The following is a 20,847-nucleotide window of genomic DNA, read 5'->3' on the forward strand; positions in this document are numbered from 1 at the left end:
TGCAGTTAGAGTACGATAGCTCTGGATCCATGTGGCCACTTTCCAGAAAAAATTTTAAAAAACATGAATTTTTGACATAATCAATCCACCAAACAAATCGGATAATAGCTACAGTAACTTTGGTGAGGGGGCCACTATTCAGGTGAGGGCTTGGGAGAGAGATATCTGTGACCACATGGATTAAACCAGACAACATGTTGCCACTTCAGAGAGCTGTTACTCCTGTCTTACCTTTCCTCTTATTGCCCTCTGTCCCATGTTTGGGCGCCAAAATCTGTCTTGGTTTGAATGACAGGTGTCTGCCAATAAAAGCAGAAGTTTTCATTTGAAAATAGAGACTTGAATTTCACTCCCGCCAAGTATTATAATTGTTTGAATCAAGGACTCTGAGGCAGAGATAAGGGGGTAGGAATAACAGCTCTTTTATTAATATATCTAACCGTACAAGCAGAAACAACAGCAGTTGTTAAAATTACCAACAAAACAGAACAGATAACTCAGTTCCAGTCCTTTCTTTAGCTGTGGGCACACTCTCTCTGCACTCGGTCCCGGTGCTCCAGACAAAGCCCGGCAGCTGCAGAGAAGCGGGCGGGAGCGGAGGTGGGAGGGGGCGGCAGCGGCCACGCTGGTCTCAGGTGGGAGCGGCTGGAGGGCAGCTCCTCACTCACCGTTTGTGTCCAGGTGATTAGCTGTGTCCGCAGAGGCAGGAGGCTGGAACAGGGGAGAGATGCAGGGCAGGTGATCGCAGAGGGTCTGGCTCTCCTGCGTTCGGCCGCATGGCTGCAGATGGGGAGTCCTCCTCCGAGCTCCTGGAAACCCCTCCGGAAACACCTCCAGAAACGAGTAGCCCCTCTGGAAGCCGCTCCCACGTACCCGTACCCCTTTGTCTAGAGTCGTCAAAGATCCTGGGTTACACCAAGCAAGCTCCATTGGCATGATAATGGGAAAAATTCTTTAAATTGACACAGTAATAGAAAACCACTCAACTCCCAACAACCAGTAAGCCCTCTTGTAGTGCTCGCTTGCATCATTCATGGATGTTTACATGATGAGGGGGAGAGGAAGGGCATGCTAAAAGAAAAAATTGCCTTGCTGATGCTTAAAAGTTTTCACTGTTTTCCTTTATTCACAGGAGAACTGCTGAGTCAGCCGAGACCGGAAGGATTGACGGAGATCATCTGTCCCAAGAATGGCAGCGAGCGAGTTAATGTTGCCTTGGTTTACCCCCCCACTCCTACTGTGATCAGCCCTTGTTCCAAGTGAGACCAGAAAGCAGACCTAATTCCCCTTTCAGTAGACACCAGAAATCCACATAAAATATGCCCTCACTAAGCACTTCTTTCTGGAAGGTAGCAGCCCCACAGCCTGGGGACTGTTCTAATTATTTGTGGCTATAGACAGACCACTCAGAGGATAAAAAGTACAGTGAAATGGACTGAGGTGTTCTCTGAGTTGTGTTGTGGCAGATGCAAGATGCACATTGTGCAGGACAGATCAGGAGATAATGCAGTCATAGGTGGGTTTTGGTAGGATGGGAGCTCAGGAGATTTCTCTACACCAGCTTGCCAAGCAGGACGACTCACAGGTAGGTCAGGTTCCTTGAGACCTTGTATAGGTGAGGGACCTTTTATAGGATGGAGGTGCTACCACCTTTCCAGACTTTATTCTGGGACAGAACTTCTTTCCTTTTGTTCCATCTGAGTCTCCCTTATTTTATTAATTTGGCTTTCATTGCCATAAGATGCCTTACTGGTTTGTGTTCAACGTGTTCTCCACCAGATCTCAAGCCAGCATGACTCCAGGCTATGGTGGTGCATAGGATTGTCCTGTTGAAGGATTAGAGTTACACAGTTGTCCTTGTTGAATTTTACAGCACTGTTGTTGGTCCAGTCCTCCAACTTGGTGAGGTCCCCCGGAACAGGATCCCTGCCCTCTTGTGTATCTGTAGCCTATATGTACTTCACAGAGTGGGAATGTGCTTGGAAAACAGAGCTGTATTGTGATGGGAAAAATGTGGAACAACACTCACAAAAGCAGCCAATGCCTTGGCTTTTTGATCCATGGGTTTTCCAGATAAACAGAAATTCAGCCATGGTCTGTTCCAATTGGAGTGGCACAAGGGAATTTGGTAGGGAGCTTAGAGGAGCAGTTGAGTGTCTTGCTGGTGTCTGCTGCTGTGCTGTATGTAAATGCCTATTACTGTCACTTAGTGTCTTGACAGTAGCTTTAGATGCTGTTCTCTCTGTTCAGTACCCTCCCGTTTCAAAATACCACTTCTGGTAGAGAGTACTTCAGTGATGGATGGGTGTTGAGCTGTGTGTGAAGATGAGGTTGAAGTGCTCACCTGGGGCAGAAAAGCTGCTCTGATACTGAGCCACAGGTCACTACTGCCTGTTCATTTGGTTCTCCTCTCTGTGTGTGTGTGTGTGTGTGTGTGTGTGTGTGTGTGTGTACTTGGTACAGCACATTTCTAGCCTGTAGGTGCCATTTTTGTTGTACTGTGCTGTCGGGCTATGCCTCCTATCCTCCTTGTCTTCTAGCCTGCCTTCCACAACATGTTAACTGTGTCCCAGTTTCACCGTCACTCTGCTGGCAGGAAATTTGTGTTCTCAAAAAGGCCTGTGTTACTTTTACTTTACTTCACGCTCCCTATTTAGAAGCCTCAAGAAAATTGTGTGTCTTAGGTTATTTCTCACAAGCACTATGAACACTGCATATTACTTTTTCTTTATCCTTTCCTCTTCCAGATAAACCGTCACTGCTGGTGCCAAAGGTTTTCCACTGGGCAGAACATGGCTGATGCTCTGCAGTGTTCCCATCTTTCCAGTTGTGGAGTTGATGTTGACAGGAAGCAATGGGATTTGGACTTTGGACCCTGAAAAAAATGCTGTGGGGCAGGGGCAGCCCCCAGGTGGGGGCCTCATGGCTGGAGTGGATGGAATCATCTGGAGGTTGGGGATGACAAGGCATGAAGGAAAATGATTGCTGCAGATGGCAGGGCCGCTGGCCAGAGAGAAAGCACTGGGAATAGGTTTCTGTGGACCCACTGATCACGTGTTGAAAACCCATTTGGATCTCATGATGAATGTAAAAATGTTCTTGGTATACCATTTAATTCAGACCTGCTTGGAGGAAAGTCTCTTGAAATGAGCTGTAGTGGGATTCCCTGGATTTGTTCCTGGACCAAGTGAGTTTTATGGCAGTTGGTCAAGGCTTTGCCGGGGAGTGGGTTGGTACTGTGAAGACTTTAAAATTGCTTCACCACAAAACAGTTGGCTGTGTCCCATGCAGAAATCTTGACCTAAGGCTGGCAGAGAAGCAGGTTGGGACACATTTCCTGCCCTGTGTATTCACATATGTTGTGCCATGAAGTGGTGAGAATGTGCTGTGATCATGCAGGGCAGTCAGTGTGCCTCTGGCACATGGTATTTCTTATCCCTAGTGTCACCATTATCCCTGAACAGCTGCTGGTCTACCATGTCTGGATGCTTTGGTACTGCCTGTGGTACTCTGTGCATTGTGTCCACTAGAGCATTAAAAATCTAGATCTTTGTCATCCTCCTAGGAAAGCCACCCAGGCATCTTTGTGCAGAGATCTGATGAAGCAGTCTGGCTGTGTGGTACAAACTGGGCTGACTCTGGCAGCCATGCTTCATGAGCAGCCATTTTCCCTCTCCAGATGTGGGAAGAGGCAGGCTGAGCACTGGTACCAAAGTTCTGGTTTCTCCCCAGCTATGTGGCTTTGAGGACTTCTAAGGTGTTGCTGTTAGTTTGTGCCTGCAGCTGAGCCCTGGTAATTGTGCTGTCTGAGTCCTACTCCATGCAAATATTTATTTAGTGTAAATCAATAGGAGGCAGGTATTTCCAGAGCCAGGATCCCTTCATCAGATGATAGGACAGGTCTGAGAGATGAGTGACTTAAAATAATTCTGTTAATGTATAGCTCTTAACTCTTTGGGCTGTGAAGGCAGACCTGGGATGGGTGGTACAAGTCAGCAGGCAATGCCCACCAGGATGTGAGCTGGCCAGGCCTGCAACCACTGCAAGACAGTGATGTGTCCTGCTGGGACTTGCTGCTGTTGCATAGATGATACTCCCATGGTTTCTGATCCTTCAAATTCCAGCTTTATGTGCAAGGCTGTAAATCTTCCCATTAGCAAGAACTTAATGCTGGGAAATCAGGGCCAAATCTACTTCAGCGGGAGATCCAGAGGCCAGGAAGAAGAAAGCAAGCCATGTACCTTATTTAAGGAGGAAAAGCTGTCAAATAAAAGCTGGCAGCTCAGTTTCCTATCCCTTCAGGGTTTCATTCCAGCTTGGGAGGGTAGCTTGGGCTCAGATTTCATGTGTTCATGTGCTACCTCTGGCAATGAACCTTCTTATGTCAGGGAGAATCATTAATTGATTGTGTTGCTGTGGATAAACTGGAGACTCAAAATTGTCTGGTGGCTGGAGTAGGTGAAAGGGAGATGAGATCTTTGAATGGTGCTCAGTAGTAATGCTAGGAAACTCCCTTGTCCTGAGTCTTGCTGCCCATGAAACATGCCTGGTACAGAGAGTCTTGTGTTAGAGCATTACCTACTGTCACTTCCTATGCTGGGCAGCCTTCTCCTCCTGTTTTGCTGCTACTCACCTCTCTTTCCGTTCTCCATAGGAAGAAACTAGCGATTTGTTGCTGTGAAGTTGCGTGGAAACGACATTGTAAAGAAACCACAAACTGGAATCCTTTTCCAGCTGGAGGCCTGTTTCCCAGTGTACCCATCTGGTCTGGGATGCGTGAGCATTGAAGGAGTGAGAGGACAGAGCAGACGTCTTACAGCCTGCTCCTTGGGACCGCAGCCCTCCTGCCAGGATGTGCCACCTCCGTGGGAGCATCCCTTGGCCTTTGTAGGCACTCAGGCTGCTGTTGTGCACTGAAGCTGTAATGCTGGGAGTGTGGCAGTATGGAGATCAATCTAGTTAGGTCTGTTTAATACAAAACAGTGATTGCTCATCCACTCAGTGGTTAGTAACTGGTGTAACTGTGTTTTCATCTGAATTTTTTTAATATGCAAAAGCCATTTAATTTTCTATGCAGTTCAGAAAAATCTCCCCTTTGCAGTTGCCAGGTGGGAGATCCATGCAGGAGAACCAAACCAAGTGGTTCATAGTAGTTTTGATTTTGTCTTTTAAGGATGCATCCTGGGATCCTCATACAGTGTCCCTTTGCTGAGCTCCTGCCTCAGACCCCACTTAATATCCCTGAGCCTCAGGAATGAGGGCCCTGTATTTTTTGAAGGATTTGTCATTTTTCATGAATAAAGCCACAAGGAAAGAGGGCTTGAATGCAGTGCCCTAGCAGCAGATACCTGAGTTCAGAGTATGTATTATGTTCCTGTTCTCGTCCCTGTTTGGAGAGTTACCAAACTGTTAGAAATTACTAAGGTCTCTGTGGAGCACTCTGCAGTCTTTACTGAAGAAGCATTATAAAGAGGTCAGAAAGAAAACTGGGGCATCAGCTGTCTCCCTGTGGAGCTGACAATGAATTTACTCCTTTGGAATAGGAGGAGAATCTCCTGGCAATCTCCTAGATGCCTACTTACTCAAGACAATTGTACTGGTTTTACTTACTGGTTTGCAGACCCCTTGATTGACTGGTTTTTGATTTCCTGCTGAAACTGGTTCAGACAGGTTTGGAAGCAGAGCTAGTGAGCTGCTTTGCACTCCAGAACTTAAAGCATCTGGAAGATGTCCTGGAGTACCTTGTGTTATGCTCTGAAGCAAAACCTGGGATTCAAACCTGCATCCGTCCAAGTGAAACTCCCAGGATAGCAGCTTTGCCTTCTGGGTTTGTGAGGAATTGCATGTCCCTAAGCAGCATACAAATATGTAGAGGTGAAGTGAGAGTGAGTCCAAAGGGTAATGCTGCACATCTAGGTCATTTTAGGGCTTACAGGAGTACTTGAGATTTCTGGCAACTGCAGAGGGTCCTGGGTGATGGGACACTTCTGTTTTAACTGTGCTATAAGCAAAAAAGAGAAGTAAAATTGTTGTTAAGTCTGCCACAAGGCCAGGATAGGATGCCTTTGACTAGTCTTCTTTCATGGCAGTGCTGTTCTTTACGCATTGTCTTTGCTCTGAGCTTGGGGGATTCAGCTTAAAAAAGTTAAACTGAAATGGAGCCCTTGGGATTTACAGTTTGAGATATACCCTGCCTCATGGTCTCCCAGATGAGATGGAAGAGACCGAGGGCTGCGGAAGCATGGGTCATGTCCCTTGCGGCATCCCCCATGCCACAGTTTCATGGTGGCTGTATAACTCAGTAGTGTATTTGGGTGCTGCCCTCCCAGGAACTCAAGATGTGCTTGGCTGTCCTGTAGCACTGGAGCTTACATGGGATCCCTGTTCTCTTCCCCATTGTACCTCTGAGGCAGTTAAAGTTTGTCAAAGCAATTGAGGCTCCTCTCTGTGAGGAGTTAGATTTGGTTGTGTCAAAGGGAACTGCAAATGTTACTTAGGAACTCACTAAGTGAGATGAAAATCCACTGACTCACTCCTGCAGAGACAGGTCCTGGAGCTCTGTTCCTCTTCAGCCCTTTGGATGGGATCTTGGGATGGCATCCTTGGAACAGCAGTGTTGGGAGGTGGAGATTCTGCACTGCAGTAAGCACAAGAAGAGGCAAGCAAGTGGGCACTTGTAGCACTCATCACATGCTTCATGGCTCAGTTCATGGACTGTAATTGCAGGTATTCATATAGTCTACATCACTGGGCAGGACTCTGCACACACACATATGCATGCCCAGACACACATGCAGCACACCCACACTTGCCCACACATCCTCACCAAAATGAATGAAAATAAAAGTGATCTCAAATCTGCAAGAGAGTCCTGGCTGTGTGATTTGTTTTTCCTCTTGCAGCGCCTCCTTGGGCTCTAGCTCTGGAAGGGTCTGCACCTAGTTGTAGATCTGTGCTGTAGCAAAGTCACAAAGAGATTTGCCATTGAGTGAATCTGAGCATGGAGCCCCTTATTTAGCATCTGTGAACCACTGCCCCCTCCAGCAAGGCATGTGATTTCTGAGGAACAGCTTTTTTCCCATTACCTTTTAAGGTATTTTATGAGTTTGTGAGGTCAGCTCAGTGGTTCTCATTGGTATCGTGTTTGCATTTGTGGAAGGCTTTGTGGTTCCCTGCTCATGTTCAGAGCAGGTTTTGGAGGCAGCGTAGTAAGGGAGGCGGTCCTCTGCCTCCTTGCAACATGGGCAACATTGTGGCAGCACCAAGAAGGTGAATTAAAAATGGCAGCAAATCCCTTCCCACTGTGGCAGTTTAACCCCCTCTGGCAACTAAGCATCATCACAGCTGTTCACTCACCACCACCTCCTGGTGGGAAGGAAAATAGGAAAAAAGGTAAAATCCATGGGTTAAAAGCAGTTTAATAATGGAAGCAAAGTTAATATAACAATACTAATGATAGTAATTGCAATGAAAGAGAGAGGAATAAAACCCAAGAAAACCAAGTGATGCACAATACAGTTAACATTCACTGACTGATGCCCAGCCCCTCCCCCAGTGATGGGGTATGAATATCAGCAGCGCCTAGTTAACTCCTTTTCCTCCCCTCCATTTACATAGTGGGCACAATGTTCCATGATATGGAATATCCCTTTAGCTAGTTCCGGTTGGCTGTCCTGACTATGCTTCCTGCCAGCTTGTGCACCTTCTCACTGGCAGAGCACAAGAAACTGAAAGGCCTTGACTTAGAGTAAGCAACAACTAATTCATCAGTGTATTACCCACAGTATTCTCATACTAAGTCCAAAAAACACAGTATTGCAGCAGCTGCTAAGAAAGCTAACTCTCCTAGCCAAAACCAGGACATGCACATACCTCCAAGCACTTGTGTGTGGTCTCACTTCTGTCATCACTCAATGTGGAGAAGATAAGATGGATCTCTGTGGCACACACACACCGAAGATGACAAATCCTCCGTAGCAGGTCTAGGGAAGGACATGCTGGTGTGCCACAGTGAGACGGGAGGCCTGACTGAGGCTGGGGGCTGGGGCCAGAGGAGATTCTGGGCTGTTTAGTGGTTGGCCCATGTGGAGGTATTGGCATGGTTGCATTAGTTGGGTCCCAATACACATAGGCCACCATCACTGAGGGATACTGGACTGCATTTCAGGACTGTGGGAAGCACCAGTGGCAAATAAACTGACCTGTGATGGATAGAGAGGCTTCACCACTTTGCCTTCACGTCCTGGCCAAGAAGATCCAGAAAGCTTTACACATCTTGTGCCACCCACTTCACCCTGATTGCTGACTTTAGATAAAGGGATATGGGGTCAGCAGGCACGGCACATTCCCTAGCAGGAAGGGGCTGGGGGTCAACTGCAATCTTTCTCATGTCTGCGACCTGGCACCCAACACACCATGGGTGTCCCAGGCCCGTGCATCACGTGCTCTGTGCAAAAACAGTGCCATGAGAAGGCGGACGGAGGCATAAATGAGGTGTCTGCCCAGTGTGTGTTTCCCGTAGCACGGAGAGAGCTTCCAGAGAGCTGCCATGACCCCAAACCTCGGAGGGATTGCTGGGCAGAAGCCCAGGACGGCTGAGGCAGGCGCAGGAGGTGGCAGTGCTGCTGCAATGGGGCAAAGCCGACGGCCGGCGGGACAACCGGGGATGAGGTGGCCCGGGCACGCGTGGCACATACCCACCACAGCGTTGGATGCCAGAGGGTAACGCCGGGAGCCGCAGCCGCTGCTCCGGCCTCGCGGAGCCGCACGAGCGCGGCGGCGGTGGGGGGGCCGTTGCTCCGCCCAGGGGCAGGCTCCGCGCTCTCCCGCTCCCGACGGGCTGTCGTCCCCACCTCCGGTTCCCGCCGCCGCCATGGAGGAGCAGAAAGAGAGCCGCCCGCAGGCCGCCCGGGATGAGGCGGCGGCTGCTCCCGCAGCCTGCCCGCCGGTGAGTGCGCGGGGCGGTAAGGGCTGTGCGGCCGGGCGGTGCTGGTCCGAAAGGCGGCCCCTAGCCCGCTCGCCCAGCACGGCCTGGCTGCCCGTCCGCCTCGGGCCTCGGCCCGCCCGGCCCTGCCCCGCCCCGGGGCCGCCGGGGGCTCACCCTCCGGAGCGGTGCCGCCGGTGCCACGAGCCCACCCGAGGTCGCGCCGTGTGCCCCCAACGAAGGCCGCGAGCAGCGATCGGGAGCCGAAGTGCACGTAGTTTTTCCTCTTGTTTATTGCTTTGTTTATCTCGCACGAATTGGGCACCGGCCCGCGTGTCCCAGTCAGTGTGGATTCTGTTTAATTCAGTCGTCGAAAGAAATCTCATTGCTTGTGAAGGCTTTGCCCGTTTGCATCAGAGAACTCTTCCTCTTGAGACTAGGTTGCGTATTCAAGTTTTGTCTAAGAGCTGCTGTTCGGCATGGCTCAAGACACGTGCATTAGTGTCTCTTTGTTCTGTTTGTTGCTATTTAGGAAAACAGTGCTTCCAGAGCAGGCTTCAGTATTGATTCTGTTGCCTGTCTATAAGTTCACTCAGTTTGATCACAAGCGTAACAGAGTGGTGCTTTACTTCGTTCTGATGCCAAAACAAACTGTGAAATGCTCAAACAATTTGTTTTGACCTTCTTAAATGACTTCCTGATTTCTCTTTCTTCTAGGGTAGGCAGCATTGTAGGATCAGTGATCAAGAAACTAATGGCAAAACTTCAGCTGCCAGTTCAAACAACTTCAGTGATCCGATTTACAAAGAAATTGCTATAACCAATGGTTATATCAACAGAATGACCAGAGAAGAGCTCAGAAGTAAACTCGCAGAGTTCAAGCTTGAAACCAGGTTATTTCTAAACATATTGATTTATCTTTGAGAGCAGTAGTCATGAGGGATGATTATTTTAAAGTTTAAGAACTCAGCACAAAGTGAAAAGCAGACACAGCACCAGACACCAGTTGTTTTACATGCAATCTTGTTGCATATTTTGTTATAGGATTAATGCATACTGCTTAATGTGTGCTGTCTCAACTGGCAACCCAGAGAATTGAAAGGCCCTATAAGATACTTCTCATCAGTTTCTGGGAAGAGGGAAAGAAGGATGGCAGTGGTTCTCAGGTGGTGCTGCAGACCTTCATCATATAGCAACTTGCTTCAGAACATCCATATTTTTATTTACTGTACCAGTACAGATGTGATACTTGCTACAAACTCTGGCAGTGGGGCTTGGGATTTAATCAATGCAGAGAACAAGTACCTTTAGGTGGAGAGTTTGCTACTCTGAATACATGTGCTAGAAAAATGTGAAAAAATGAATGTATTATAAGCTGGATTTGTGGTTGCTGGGGCAGAAGCAAGGGAGTATAGTGTAGTTCCTGATGTACTGGAAATTACCTGCAAGACAAATAATTCTGTGGCCAGGCAAACTTGAGATATTGTGAGGAAAGTCAGCTGAGAAAAATAAAGTGCGTTGTTTCTGTAGGCAGCAGGAATGAGGAAGAAGTAGTGGGTGGGGAGTTGATTGGTTAAATCAATTTAGTGCCCCATAAGGAAAAAAATCTTATAATTACTTGAGAAAAATATTTGGTAAAACACATTAGATTTCTATAGCTGTTTAGCTGTTGCTCTGACTTAAAAATTGAAAGCAGAATTCAAGTAGTGTATGTTTGTGGCCTTCTCTTAGATTTTAAGTTATCTATATGGATTTTTAAATTTAGTTGTAAATGCTGAAAGCTTAAAATTTCTCTTTTACCCAAGCTAGGCTTCTTTTGTCAATATATCCAAATAAATCAAGTCTTATCTGTAAACAAATAATGCATCAGTTCTAATGTAGAGAATTACCACACACCATCCTTTCCTTAGAGGTTATTGTGATAGTCAATTGTTTCCTATTTTCAATTTTTTTTGTAAGTTTAGTGAAGAAAGAGATAGTTTCCCTCTCCATCATCTCCCATACTGTTTCAACTTTTCATGAACTGGTCATTGACTTAAACTAGATCAATAAACCAGAGTGAAGAAGACTTATCTTTGCAGAAGCAACTGATGTTCTCAAATGCATGTTTAGTAGTTTGATTTCAGTTATTTGTGGATCAGTGGGCTGCTTTTCTAATAATACCACTTGCTACATGCATCTCTTACAGCTTCTGTGATTTCATTTGTAGTGAATAATTTTGAAAATAACTCCCTTGAAAGGGTAAATTATCCTCATTTATTCAGCTCTGTTTTGGTACATGGTAGTTCTGGCATATGCACTCATATATTATAATGTTTATATTAAAAGGACACAGTAAGTAACTTCAGTCACTTGCCATGTGAATTCATTTATAGCTACAAACTTCCTGAAAAGCAGGATCTTGACCAGGTGGTTTTTTTGACAACTGAAATCTCAAATACTTTATTTTATTTGAGTTATTCAAGCTCAATTTTAAATTTAAATTGAGAAAAATGTGAAATGTGGACGTTTAAGATGGATTCTGTGTTATCTATGCCACTGATGCAGAAAGGCCTCAGGCATGAAACACTTCAGATAGAGGAAACAGAGGAATACAGGTGAAGCAGTACTTCTTCCAGGGCCAGAGGTTAACCAGGAGTAATCTACAAAGACTTGAGCTTTGGAAAGGCTTTGGATACCAAGTCTTGCTGAAGTAGAGGTGACTGCAGAGTGTTTCTGGGCCATGTTTCCCATTCTGTCCCTAGTATGGTATTTTGGGGGGTATCACAGCCTCTGTGTTATCTCAGAAAATGTAGTGTAAATAATGGGGATGATGCTCCTATATGATAAAGTGGAATTCAGACTTCAGAAGTGCTGGTGTTCAAAATTAGGTTAATAAGTTGTGAACTCTCAAATGCTAAATATAGCTTCAGTTCTACAACAAGAAAATAATTACACAAGAATGCTGTCTTTGTCACTTTCCCTATTTCTTCAGAGGAGTGAAAGATGTACTGAAAAAGAGATTGAAAAACTATTACAAGAAACAGAAGCTGATGCAGAAGGAATGCATTAATGGAGACAGCTGCTATGACTACATATGTGTTGTTGACTTTGAAGCAACATGTGAAGAAGGAAACCCACCTGAATTTGTACATGAAATAATTGAATTTCCTGTTGTCTTGGTAAACACACGTACCCTGGAAATAGTAAGTGATCTAATGGCTGTGTTGGTATTACATTCTATGAAGTAACTTGTTTGCATCAGCATGTCTAGATTAGTTTTTAAGCAGATGTTGAACTTCATTAAAAATAGTGTACTTTTTTTATAAGGGCTTATCTTCTGTGCCTCTTAATACAAACAAAACTTTCTCTTCTGAAAGCATTTACCAAATGATAATCCAAGTAGATCATTCTCCTGCTTTCGACTCCCTCTACTGATCAGAATTTCTCAGTTGTCTGTGTATGTTCCCACCTGCCCTATCTTTCACTGCTTTAAAGCCTGCAAATCTGTTTCTAGGACTCAAGGGATTCATCATAATCAAAAATGATGAATTTCTGTGATCCTGTTTGAGGCAATCTAGAAGATAGTAATGCAGAGGTCTAGAAAGTGAAGTTAACTCCCCTTCTTGTCAGGCTCAGCTGTTTCCACATTGTACCCAACAGACTGACAGCTGTATAACCTGATTTTTAACATACTTAGCAGGCATTTGATAGCCTCAAAGTGCTCTGTTCCAGTACAGCTTTCTTTTAGGATAAACTACCCCCTGCTTAACTGAAATTGAGTGACACAGTGAAACAGAGGATATGCACACAACTCTGACTAATGGTTAATTTGTGAAGAACTCTTAATGGGAAGAGAATTTCCAGTAGTCATTGTGATGCTACAATAAAATATAACTACATGTATGACTTAACAGCAGACCAGGATTGTTTTTATTGCTCTTAGAGTGGGGGTTTTTTTGTCTACCCAACAGGTTTTGTATAACAGCAGGGATTTGGGGCTTCCTTTTTTCCATGAAACTTGCCTTCAGTCTTCAGTCTTGAATTTCTCAGTTTCCCAGAGTGAGATTTTGTTTGTCTCTGCCTGGCTGGCATCCAGAGGTGTAGGACTTGCCTGAAGCTTCTGAGGTGTGTGGCCAGTTGCTTTCCTTGAATTGCAGGTGAACTGTTAGAGATAGATACTGCCTAAAAAAACATAAGGCTTTCCTCATGCCTCTCGCCTCTTTTTTCCTTACTCTCACTCTTCCCAAATCCTCTGCTTTTTTGCAGTCATTTTTCCCTCTTAAATCCACATTCCCACTCTTTGGTGCCTACTGGCTGAGAGGTTGTGGTTGGAAAGCTATCTGTCCCGTTAGGAATCCAATGATGGCTAAATCAGGAGGCTCACACTGGCTCAGGAGGTGCATGCTCCTTTTTGCCTGCAGCAGGACAAGTAACTGCTGTTGCCTTTGGGCTGCAGGTGAGCCAGAGAAGTTGCCTTGTGGGCTGCATAGTGTGCTGCAGCTGAGCAATTGATTCTACTGTTACAGGAGGATACCTTTCAGCAGTATGTGAAGCCAGAGATTAATCCCAAGCTTTCAGACTTCTGCATCAGTCTGACAGGAATAACCCAGGTAATTTGCACTTTTGTTTCTTCACAAAGACATAGGAAAAGAAGCGATGTGGTGGTTATGTTTTCAGACTGGTAACCTTAAATAGTAGTCTTTCATGGTTATTTTTCTGTAAGGCCTATTCTCTTAATCCTTGTTTTTTCCCTCTCCCAATTATTACAGAGCTGATTTCACTAAATTGGTCATTTTGTAGGGAAAAGTATTCTCTTTTTAACTCGTGGTGAAATTTAGTAGAGTAAAGCACCTTTTGAATTGCATCAGTTCCTCTCCTAAGATTTTTATTCTGAAGAGTTTAGAGTCTTAGGATGGCAATGGCTTGTGATAAGAAGGAGCCTGGGAAACAACCTCACAAGTTTTAATCCAAGTTTAACTGCTGACTAACCTTGTTACCTTTACAGAAGCCATTAGGAGGTTGGCTCTTGTAGCGGTGCTTCTGTGGCACTATTTTTTCAGTTTAGAAAAACCTGTCCAGTCATCTGTTAACATGTAATTTGGTTTTGTAAAGATTCTGATGAAGCCAACTTTTTAATTGCCCATGTACCAATACAGTTTACACACTTAATGCTGAGGGATTTTTTAATGAAAAAATGTTCCTTACTTTGTTGGTTTTTCGTTTTTTTTTTTTGTTTTGTTTTGTTTTGGTTTTGGTTTTGTGTTTGGTTTTTTTTTTTGTTTTTGTTTTTGTTTTGTTGGTTTTTTTTTTCTCTTAGGACATGGTTGATAAAGCTGATATTTTTCCTCAAGTTCTGCAGAATGTCATAGAGTGGATGAGACAACGAGAACTGGGAACAAAGTATAGCTATTCCATGTTGACTGACGGGTATGTCCTTATGCACCCTTCAGCACAATCTAAAACTGCAAAACCATTTTTAATATTTGTGAGAACATTGCTAAAGGTAGATCAGGACACTGCCATTTTGCTGGTTTTATTTTAATTTAAGCTTTTGGTAAAATCGGTAAAGCTAAACTGAACTATTCCAAATGAAGCTTAAATCCATCAGATGGCGCCATTTCTTTCCTAGTGGTCTGTATACAACAGAGTGATGCTGAAGACTCCTTCGTTGTTGCTGTAATTCTCCATTTATATCTAGCACATAATACTTGAAAATAACACTCTGTAATTTTTAATTTTTAACGTGTAATTACATTGCTATCTTTGGAAGCAACAGTGAATTTAAAAAAAGAAAATGTTAAAGCAAAGCTGATGCAGGACTGGTTATACTACTGGGCCTAAATTTCTCTGGAATTCCGCCTTCTCCAGAGAAATTCCTTAAGGAAAATAGGTGCTTTGAAATCTCTGTTGTATAGTTGAGATTGTATAGATGGCTAGAAGAGATGGGGGGAAAAAAAGCTTTAACTTGCAGCATACAAACTTGTTGGGGTGGTTCGCTTCAGGAAGGTGGGCTGCTAAATAAATAGGATAATTTCTTCATATTTTCAAAGAAATCTGGGTTCTCATAAAACTAGGTGCAGTCTAGTTTCAATAGCCTACCTGAAGTAGAGAGATAAATGCATTCTCAAATATTATCAGGAAGATTTAAGGTGTCACTTCACCGAGGGCTGTGTAAGCATCAAATTTATTGGCAGTTTTCAGTGTTGATGTGGTAGGTGGAGTAGTTGGTGTGCTTTTTTTTGTCTTAACTGTTGTGGACCTGAAACCATCCTGGTGAAAGTCTTGCTCCTGTCATTATTTTTTTTCTCCATGATTAACAAATTCATATAAAAAAATTCTTTACCATGACTATTGCAAGTGAGCTTTTCCTAAACTGTTTTCTTTCTACTGATCCCCAGAGACAAGGCAGTTTTTAATTCTACAACTGTGCAATGTGTTGAACACAGGATTATATATGACTAATGTTTTCCTCTTTTGACTTTCTAAGATCTTGGGATATGAGTAAATTTTTGAACATCCAGTGCCGTATTAGCCGTATCAAATACCCTTCTTTTGCCAAAAAGTGGATCAATATTCGCAAATCATATGGGAACTTCTACAAGGTTTGTACAAATTGCTGTGTCTCTTACAGGAAAATTTGGTTTAAAAGTCTAGACTGTCCTATTGTGCTTGTCATCTCTACTTGTGTAGTATAAAATTATACTACTTAAACTAGTTGCCTGGTGCCTGATTTTCAAATGTATTTCATGTGCAGATCTCACTTCACTAATTGAAGATCATATAATCTATTGCATTTTGATTTTAATCTTGTTTTTGAGAGTCAGGTTGTGCTCCTTGAAGGATTGTCTAAAAATGTTATACCGGTCCTGTTAGATCGAGTTTATCTTGAAGTAGTAAAGATGAAAAGACTGTCTTGATTTTTCAATTATTTTTTCCTGTTTTCATTCAATACACTACAAAACTAATTTTCACTACTACCCTCATATAATCTTGACTTTTGACAGTGTAATGGGGACAGGGAAAGATGAACATATATCTACGGTTGAATCACTTTATCAAGAGAAATAATACTGAGTGCTGGACCTTATTGCTGCTTTTTGTCAGACTACCATAAAATGAGTTATTGGAGATTGTAGCAAATTCCCAATCAGCCTACACTAAAATACTTCTTTTGAAAGGGATTTCAGCCTAGCTAATGGTCTTTATTTTCATACTAAATATAACCTCTAGATAAAAGAAAGATTGACATTTAATAAGGAAAGAGCTTTACTTTTGTGCTGGGTCAATATTACAGGTTTGCTGCAGGTGTTGCTGATCAGATCCTGTGAAGGTTGAAGGCATTCAGGAGCTTGATGTCAGTGAGAATAAGGAGCCTGGTGCTTCTTTAATCACCTAGAATATAAAAGGAAAACCAAACTCGGATTCCCTCTGCAGTGCCACTGTGAATGGCAATTTGTTTTTTATATGTTTTTTAAATACGGTAAAACTTACCTAGGTCATGGCTTCCACCCTTGCCAGCACAAGTGTATCTTGAGCTGGTGCTGGTAAGAGGCTCTTGACATGATCCCAGGTCTAGACAAATTCCTCTTGACTATGTCTCCTATGTAAAAATGAGAGTGTCTGTCTCACCAAGGTTTGAAGTTAAATGGCTAGGAATCTGACAGAAGGCAACGTGAAAGTAGTATGTGACTTAAGTAGGCTTAAAATCTTCATGTGTTTCTTACTGCCCCATGTTAGATTAATCAAGACTTGGTACCGAACCTAATCCTTGAATATTACTTGCTTTCTCCATCAGGTTCCTAGGAACCAGACAAAACTGACAATCATGCTTGAAAATCTGGGCATGAATTACGATGGGAGACCTCACAGTGGACTTGATGACTCTAAAAACATTGCAAGGATAGTTATAAGGATGCTGCAGGATGGCTGTGACCTGCGGGTGAATGAGAGAATTCACGGTGGACAGCTGATGACAGTCTCCTCCTCAGTCCCCTTAGAGGGAGCCCCTGCTCCACAGATGCCCCGCTACAGAAACTAGCAGTTCAGAGTTCTGTCTTGGGAGCTGCCCTCAGATACCCACTTAAGACTCCAGAACTTATTAAATGGCCACTTCTGCCAGCATGTCTGCCATGCAGAATCCTAAAGCACCTTAACTAATCATCTCTGTTGAAATAAAGAGGAGCATGGAAGCTGTTTGTTCTTTGAAGCCTCTTACAGTAATTTCTTTTTGTACTGATGACTTCTGTTGTTGTTTCCAACTTTGCTAGCAGTGAGGTTGATATCTGGAATCCAGACCAAGTGTTAAGCTTTTAAAATGTGTAATTTGAACACCTGCTAAGAGGGATTGGGCCTGTGTGCAGCTGTTCCGCCCCAGCTTGTGGGCAGTATTTGTTCACTGTGATGTACTCCAATGATATCTAGCATCTGCTTATTCATTGCACACAAATAAGCTATTCCTGGAAGAATTAAAGGAGTTGGGCTGGCCCCTCCTGATAAGGCACTCTGCTAAGGGTTCCTACCAATTTCTTTTGTTTTTTACAAAGTCTAGGAGAAATGGGTGCACATTCTTCAGTTCTAAAGCAGTAGGTGAGTACTCTGTTGTTTTGGGTTCTTTAAGGGATATGTTTGTCTGCTTCCCCATCAAATGAAAGAGCTGGGGGTTGAATAAAAATTTCATTAATGTAGTATGATTGTACTTTTCTAACCTGCTTTTCAAAAGAGAAGGTTCTTCAGATTTTCACTTTAAGGATCCCATCTCCTATTCCTGCATACCTGCCTTCATTTAATTAATTTTTTAGACACCATCAGCCATTTGGTCTTAAAAATGAGTAAAGTAAAAGTAAGTTCCAAACATGCCAGGTGGTCAAAATTTCATGCTCTGTGATTATTACATAGAACAGGAAGCTTCTTGATCATGGCTAAAGACATGTTCAGCTATTTTTGGTATCTTCTTGTGCCTCTGACACTATGAAGCTATGCCTTTATTAGAAAGTCTAACTTTGGAATATTAATGTAATTTTGTTATTAAAGGCCACACCTAATTTCTAGCAACTTCTGCTTTCACCCCAGGCCTCAGATAAGATGATATTCAAAAGAGGCCAAAGTACTCATTTTCTTTGTCTTCATGGGCTGTTATAAAGTACACCATTAATGTGATCAACTTTGCATTAGAAGGGCTTGTTCTGAAAAGTGGAATAATGAATTTTGATTGCTCTTAGTTAAAAAAAAAAAATTGCTATCCCTGTGTTACAGTTCAACCTTTTTATTGCCTACATTCAGCACACAAAATAACCAGTTAATAAACTTTGTTAAGAATACTGACTGTTTGGCTAATCAAACTCTTCCAGCCTCACTTTACTCTTCTGACTGTTAAACCTCCTCAATGGAACTGTGAAAACTTCCATTTTAAATTCATGCAGGAGAGAGAAGTATTAATCAATTCTCAGTTGCTTCATATGATTTCTTTCTTGAGTCACAGATTTGGACAGCTTCAGAATTATGGTTTTGGGTTTTTTTTTCATTTTTCTTTTCCCCTGAAAGCAGAAAGTTGTTCTCCTGCAGAGTTTTGTTGAACTTTACAGTTGTTTTTCCTTTTGTAGCCATAAATTATGGATTTTCACAAGGTAAAATACAAATCTCTGATATGCTTTGTCCTGAAATAGCTTTTATCTGTCAGCCCATATTTTGTACAAATTCTTATCAACGTACTTTTCGCTATAGCGACTGTAGTATCCTTTTTTCTGAAGTATCATGGTAATTTACTTTTTTTGTGTCTGTTACTGTTGTGCAAGTTTCTGTGATGAAATTAAGTCTAGTTCAGCAGATCTCCCCTGGGCATGGTGGCAGCCAGAGACTTTATCACTAGTCTATATTTACAGGTCTGGAACCAGGCTCACAGTCAGATAAGAAACTTTTATTTTTTACAAATTATACAACAGGTTGCATAAGAGCTGTTGTGATTGTACATAATTTATTTTAAGTACAGAGTGGTTTATTTTTGCTAAGTAATTTCAAAAATATGTTTTGAGATAAGGGTTAAATCATAACAGTTTTCTGCTTGAGTATGTAGGGATTTTTTTTATTAGTGAGCTGCAGAAATCAGTAGAATTATTCCAGATACTATTTTATCTGTTGGATTAATGTCAAATTGTAAGGTGTATTTTCACAGAATATTGGATTCTGTGATTTTGAGATGAAGTGAATTTTAACAATGTTTGCTGATTTGTTTGAAATATAAACAAACTCATTAAAATAATTTCATATTTTTAAACATGTCAGGTACTGAATTTGGTCTGTAAAGCATAAGATGATTTCAACAGTCTTGGCATCAGCTCAACTCATAATTTGTCTTCTCTAGTGGACCAGCAACATTGCCATGGCTGAGTGGCTTAAATCCCATGCACATGACTAGTTCACAACACTCAGTGATGAGACAAATTTTCCTGAATACTTCATACCACAGGGGAAGGACACACTTGAGAAAAAAAAAATGGTTTGGTGATTTTACTAGTGATGCTCATATTCAGCCAAACTGTTTTTTCAGGTTGATCTCATTTGTTCATCTAAAGAAGCTTGCTGAGAGCATGTGCTTTAATGAATATTTTAATTTATTAGAGGAGTCTTCCCATCCTGGAAAAAATGACAGCTATGTAAAAAACAATCCAATTTTTTATGCAGAAAAAAGCATGCAGACATTGATTGCCTTGATAATCGAGTAAGAGGCTTTGTTCTGTTCTTGCTTTTTATTTCACATTTCTGGAGCTGTACTTAAGCAATTCTACTACTGCAGTCAGCATTTATGAAACAGTAGCAACTTTAACCAAAGAGATTGCAGACAAATTTCAACATGAGTACTTTCAAGTAAATTTCTTAATATATATTTATATAAACATAAGAGGGATTCACAGAATCTTTGGATTACCTTAGGAAAAAATTTCTCAGGTTAAATAGCGGTAGCCTAGCTGTCTCAGTGAGCAAATGGGAAAGAGGTCACAACAGTTCATAGCCTCCCATTAACTCCTTGTGAGTTGTGGCTACAGGGGCCACTCTCAGCAGGTCAGCTGTCCACAGAAACTGCTTCTGCCTGGGTTTGTCTGATAGTAAAATAATTTAATAATTTGGTCTAACAAGTTGTTAGTTGTTTCCATATTTTGTTGGAAAACAACATTGCAATGAGGAGGGAGTTGTTCTTAACAGTGGAAATAAGTTAAAAACCTCATTTCACCCTACATTCTCATGCCCTTGGATAGTTCTCGGCATTTCCCTGCAGGCCTTGACTGCTCTTTGGTCACCTTGAGAAAGCAGTGTTTTTTCACTCATTTCTCTCACCCTACACTTCCCACAGCTGTTTTTAATTCCTCCTTTTCCATTTTTCTTCCTCTATTGAACAGTTGTCTCTTCTGGAAAGAAGTTTGTGCCAGGTAAGATCTGTGTCTGTGTATATTCTTTCTAATAACAACTGACAGGTCCTTTATAAAGCAATTGGAATTCTTACGTGTGGAGGGTAGATGAGAACCCAGATACTGACACCAGGCTTTTGAAAATGGCTAAATGTTTAGAACATCATTCTGCTGCAACCAAGATCATTCCAGCCTCCTTTCAAGGTTTCCTGGTTTAAAAGACAGGTGTTTTAAGAAAGGTAGGAGCCTCTCTTTGAAATGGAAAATGTAAATTCCCTCCCTCCAAGTTATAATTTTGGAATTAAGGGGACTCTCAGGCAAAGATATGGGGATAGGAATAACAGTTCTTTACTGATACGTATATAACAAGGCAAACAGAACAACAACAGGTAGGAAATGAAGAACAAGCAGAGCAGGACCCCAGTACCAGTTCTTTCGGCTGCGGACACCTTTCCCGGTGGTGCAGTCACCGTCACAGCTGGCAGGCAGCGCCGGCAGCTCCCGGTGAGCAGGGGGAGATGTGGCGATGCCCGGGGCTGGAGG

At 42.9% G+C, this 20,847-nt stretch overlaps 2 protein-coding genes across 6 annotated transcripts in view; both read left to right on the top strand.

Annotated features, from left to right (window-relative positions):
* MFHAS1 (multifunctional ROCO family signaling regulator 1) overlaps positions 1-6,864 on the top strand; it is a 43,712-nt gene extending 36,848 nt beyond the window's left edge. The window contains exons 2-3 of one of the 2 annotated variants that reach the window (XM_056489212.1): positions 1,133-1,259; positions 4,655-6,864. In XM_056489212.1, coding sequence (XP_056345187.1) covers positions 1,133-1,259; positions 4,655-4,787 — 260 coding nt within the window. In that variant the 3' untranslated portion in view covers positions 4,788-6,864. Of the gene's footprint in view, positions 1-1,132; positions 1,260-2,747; positions 3,188-4,654 lie in introns of those variants that run through there. The other variant, XM_056489213.1, reaches the window with a different exon arrangement.
* Positions 6,865-8,728: 1,864 nt separating this feature from the next.
* On the top strand, positions 8,729-17,125 carry ERI1 (exoribonuclease 1). 4 transcript variants are annotated; one of them, XM_056489214.1, is made up of 7 exons: positions 8,729-8,947; positions 9,646-9,816; positions 11,898-12,108; positions 13,432-13,515; positions 14,223-14,332; positions 15,393-15,507; positions 16,701-17,125. In XM_056489214.1, the coding sequence occupies exons 1-7, from the start codon at positions 8,913-8,915 to the stop codon at positions 16,941-16,943; spliced, it is 969 nt and encodes a 322-aa protein (XP_056345189.1). In that variant the 5' UTR covers positions 8,729-8,912; the 3' UTR covers positions 16,944-17,125. The 4 variants fall into 4 exon arrangements, with proteins under 4 accessions (XP_056345189.1, XP_056345190.1, XP_056345193.1 ...); XM_056489215.1 differs by having other exon boundaries at positions 8,758-8,947; positions 9,641-9,816; XM_056489218.1 differs by lacking the exon at positions 8,729-8,947 and adding an exon at positions 9,968-10,089 and having other exon boundaries at positions 9,728-9,816.
* Positions 17,126-20,847: the final 3,722 nt, after the last annotated feature.

Source organism: Oenanthe melanoleuca, chromosome 4 (assembly GCF_029582105.1).
Source record: "Oenanthe melanoleuca isolate GR-GAL-2019-014 chromosome 4, OMel1.0, whole genome shotgun sequence".
NCBI classification, from domain to species: domain Eukaryota; kingdom Metazoa; phylum Chordata; class Aves; order Passeriformes; family Muscicapidae; genus Oenanthe; species Oenanthe melanoleuca.

Bases quoted from the DNA above. Each gene is read 5' to 3' on its own strand.
- ERI1 (XM_056489215.1), top strand. From the start codon at position 8,873: ATGGAGGAGCAGAAAGAGAGCCGCCCGCAGGCCGCCCGGGATGAGGCG. The intron at 12,109-13,431 runs GTAAGTGATCTA...CTACTGTTACAG, and splicing joins ACACACGTACCCTGGAAATA to GAGGATACCTTTCAGCAGTA. The intron at 13,516-14,222 runs GTAATTTGCACT...TTTTTCTCTTAG, and splicing joins GTCTGACAGGAATAACCCAG to GACATGGTTGATAAAGCTGA.